Source organism: Sinocyclocheilus anshuiensis, unplaced genomic scaffold, assembly GCF_001515605.1.
Source record: "Sinocyclocheilus anshuiensis isolate Anshui unplaced genomic scaffold, SAMN03320099.WGS_v1.1 scaffold461, whole genome shotgun sequence".
Classification (NCBI taxonomy): Eukaryota; Metazoa; Chordata; class Actinopteri; order Cypriniformes; family Cyprinidae; genus Sinocyclocheilus; species Sinocyclocheilus anshuiensis.
This window is the reverse complement of record NW_015541005.1, coordinates 1,025,194-1,029,605: the sequence shown is the minus strand read 5'-3', so window position 1 is coordinate 1,029,605 and position 4,412 is coordinate 1,025,194. Positions and strand designations below refer to the sequence as shown.

Sequence of the window (4,412 nt, the reverse complement as noted above, 5' to 3'; positions counted from 1 at the left end):
GGACCAACATTCCACAGGCCACAATCAACAACCTGATCAACTCTATGCGAAGGAGATGTGTTGCACTGCGTGAGGCAAATGGTGGTCACACCAGATACTGACTGGTTTTCGGACGCCCCCGGACCCCTCAATACAGTAAAACTGCACAATTTATTTTTCAGCTCATGAAAAATGGGGGCAAAAACAAAAGTGTTGCGTTTATAATTTTGTTCAGTGTATATAGCAGATTATAAATAAATCAGAAATGACTGCCTGCTAGTCATTTACAGGCTAATAGCCTACTAAAGGTCAAACCTGTGTATACAGAGAATGGTTGACAGTAATTTTATAAGTACTTAGGGCACACATGGAAACCAAATAGCCAGGGACCAAGGCTATTGACACAAAAGGTTACAGCTGCTAATGACAAACTCTCAAATGTGTAATACGGAGCACTGCCTTGAAATGATGTCATTTGTAAACATGCCAAAAAGAAGTGTCAAGTAATAGAAAAATATATATATCTACATATATATATATATCTATTGTCAGACAGGTTCTATTTAAGTGATTTCTTGATTCAACAGGTCTGGCAGTAATCAGGCCTGCGTGTGGCTAGTGAAATGTAACTCAGCTTTCTAAAATGATGTGGTTAATCACAGTTCTTTCATGATTTAAGAGGAGGGGCAAATATTTTTTCACGTAGGGCCAGGTAGGTTTGGACAGCTTTTTTCCCTTAATAAATGAAATTATCATTTAAAAACTGCATTTTGTATTTACTTGCATTATCTTTGCGTATTATTAAAATTGCTTTGATGATCTGAATCTTTTAAGTGTGACAAATATGCAAAAAATTACAAAAAACAGGACGGGGGCAAAAACCTTTTCACGGCACTGTATATATACTAGTGCCTATAAAAAGTATTCATACCCCTTCATTTTTTTCACGTTTTGTTATGTTGCAACCTTGTGTTAAAGTGATTTGAATTACTTTTTTTTTTTCACACATCAATCTACACTCCATACACCATAATGACAGCAAAAACAGAATTTACTTCGTAAATTTATTAAAAATAAAAAACTGAAATAAGCACATTGCATAAGTATTCATACCCTTAACTCAGTACTTAGCTGAAGCACCTTTACAGCCTCAAGTATTTTGGGTATGATACGACAAGCTTTGCACACCAGAATTTGGCAAATATCTGCCATTTTTCTGCTCACCTCTTCACCTCTCAAGCTCTGTCAGGTTGGATGGGGCAGATGCACATTTTCAGGTTTCTCCAGAAATATTTGATTGGGTTCAAGCCCAGGCTGTGGCTGGGACACTCAAGGACATTCATACAGTTGTCTGTAAGCCACTCTTGCTGTGTGCTTAGGGTAATTGTCCTCCCACAGCATGAGGCTGCTACCAGCACACTTTACTTTTGGGATGGTACTCTGCAGGTGATGAACAGTGCCATGGTTTCCTTCAAACACGATGCTTGGAATTTAGGTTCATCAGACCAGATAATCTTGTTTCTCAGAGTCTGAGGGTCCTTTAGGTGCTGTTTTGCAAATTCCAAGTGAGTTTTCATGTGTCTTCATTGAGGAGAGGATTGAGTCTGGCCACTCCGACATAAAGACCGGATTGGTGGAGTGTTGCAGTGATGTTTGTCCTTCTGTAGATTTCTCCTATCTCCACACATGATCATGGAGCTTAACTAGAGTGACCATCAGGTTCTTGGTCACCACTCTAACCTTCTCCATCAATTGCTCAGTTTGGCCAGAAGGCCAGCTCTAGGAAGAGTCCTGGTTGTTTTAAACTTCTTCCATTAAGGGTAACAGAGACTACATGCTTCTGTGACCCTTCAATGCAGCAGAATTTTTTTTCTGAACTCTTCCACAGATGTGTGGCTTGACGCAAACCTGTTTCTGAACTCTACAGGCAGTTTTTTTTACCTCAGGGCTTGGTTTTTGCTCTGATATGCATTATCAACTGTTAGACCTTTTATTAAGACGTGTGTGCCTTTCCAAATCATAACCATTCAATTGAATTTGCCAGAGGTTAACTTCACTGGAAGTGTAGTAACATCTACAAGCAATACGAATGCTCCTGAGCTAAGAAGTGTAGTTACATCTACAAGCAATATGAATACTCCTGAGCTAAATTTCAACTGTCCCAGATAAGGGTATGAGTACTTATGCAATGGAATCATTTACGGTTTTTTTTTATTTTTAATAAATTTGCAAAGATGTTAAAACCCTGTTTTCTTGCTTTGCCATTATGGTGTATGGAGTGTAGATTGATGTGGGGAAAAAGGTAATTTAAAGCAGTTTAACATAAGGCAGCCACATAACAAAATGTGAAAAAAAATGAAGGGGCATGAATACTTTTTATAGGCACTGTATAGAGAGAGAAAAGAAACATGATGTATAGATAATAGTTATGTTTAGAATAGTATACTAACATACATAAGTGCAGTATATAATATCCCTGTGCACAGAATGCATGAAATGTTCAAAATGTGCCAAAATGTTTATTCCTGTGACGCAAAGCTGAATTTTCAGCAGTCATTACTCAAATCTTCATTGTCACGTGATCCTTCAAATATTATTTTAATATGCTGATTTGCTGCTCACGAAACATTTCTTATGATCAATATTGACAATCAGCATTTATTTGAAATAGAATGTTTTTAGTAACAATGCCAAATTGAATGCATCCTCGCTGAATAAAAGCCCTGCAGTAAGCAGTTAGTATTCATTCCAAACACACGCAGTAAGACGCGCGGGTGTCTCCCAGCTCTCCTTACCTGGCTGTCCTACGCTGTTCAGTCTCTTCATGAGATGACAAGCGTTTGGTAACAGCAGATGCACATCAGATAGAACAGTGTCACTTCTAAATGTGACCTGGTCCATGGCCAAGTCTGCCTGGCACCCAAGAACCCAGCTCTGGAGAATAGAGCAATTTCCTTCATATTCATCTCATCATCCTTCTTAAATGCATTACGACGTCCACACGCACTTAAGAGAAACTATGATCAATTTGGCATTTTACAAGGATTGGGAAACTAAGACAGAACTTCTCTATAGGCTAAGTTTAAGACAACTTGAATTGAACGCTTGGTTTTGTTTGGGCTCGAGTGAAAGCTATTGTAATCTCGTTTGAGTAGAAATATATTCAAGTGGGCGTGACCATGCGCTTCCCTGTAACTCAAAAAGCCACTTTCTTTCTGACCGTCCCCTATCAACTTTCTCGCAGCTAAACAGAGAGAGCACTTCAGCCCATAAACCTGGTAGTCAGCTCACTGGGAGTCACAACCTTGGTTCAGAAAGTTCAGTACTGTCTAGGTAGGCAGCTCACTAGACTCTGACACACGTTAGTCTACTGCAGTATCTTCATACCTCGTAGTCTTCTAATCAACCCTGGGGCAAAGAGCTGCCAATATTTACCGAGTAGCTGACGAGGAGGAGTTTACTTAGTTTTTGTAGTGTAGCCAAGAGTATTAAATCATACTAAAATATGAGCGCAAAAATATGTTAAGATACCTTAAAGAAAGCTTATATGGCAGCTTACGAGAGGTTAGTTAGACTCGCTTGAGTGTTACATTAAAAGCAGACCGTGTGTGTAAAACCGCTCTGAAAACAGTTCCAAAGTAGAACGCGCATGGCACATACAGTCGTGGTCAGAATTATTGGCACCCTTGGTAAATATGATCAAAGAAGGCTGTGAAAATAAATCTGCATTGTTAATCATTTTGATCTTTTATTTAAAAAATTCACATAAATCTAACCTTTCATTGGAGAATAAGAATTTAAAATGGGGGGAAATATCATTATGATATAAATGTTTTTCTCTAATACACATTGGACACAATTAACGGCACCCTTTTATTCAATGCTTTTTGAAACCTCCATTTGGCATAATAAGAGCTCTGAGTTTTCTCCTATAATGCCTGATGAGGTTAGAAATCACCTGACAAGAGATCAGAGAGCATTCCTTCATCCAGAATCTCTCCAGACCCTTCAGATTCCCAGCTCCATGATGGCGCTTCTCCTCTTCAGTTCACCACACACATTTTCTATAGGGTTCAGGTCAGGGAACTGGAATGGCCATAGCATAAGCTTGGTTTTGTGCCCAGTTACCCATTTTTGTGTTGTTTTTAAGGTTTGTTTTTGGATTATTGTCTGGTTGGAAGATCCAGACATGGCCCATTATAAGATTTCTAACTTTTTTAACTTTTTAAGTCAGTCACTTTTTGATTTTTTATCTGTTGGTGTTTGATAGAATCAAAGATGTCATGTATCTAAACAAAATGTCCAGGACCTCCAGCAGAAATATAGGCCCACAACATTAAAAATACAGCAGTATATTTCATTGTACACATGGGGTACTTTTTATCCCTGTGTGCACCAAACCCATCTTGAGTGTTTGTTGCTAAAAAGCAAAT

The 4,412-nt window shown here is 38.6% G+C and overlaps 1 protein-coding gene across 1 annotated transcript in view; it reads right to left on the bottom strand.

The window, feature by feature from the left end:
• LOC107690247 (methyltransferase-like protein 22) overlaps positions 1 to 2,902 on the bottom strand; it is a 17,381-nt gene extending 14,479 nt beyond the window's left edge. The window contains exon 1 of the mRNA XM_016488503.1: positions 2,775 to 2,902. Within this exon, the coding sequence (XP_016343989.1) occupies positions 2,775 to 2,880 (106 nt within the window). The 5' untranslated portion in view covers positions 2,881 to 2,902. The remainder of the gene's footprint in view (positions 1 to 2,774) is intronic.
• Positions 2,903 to 4,412: the final 1,510 nt, after the last annotated feature.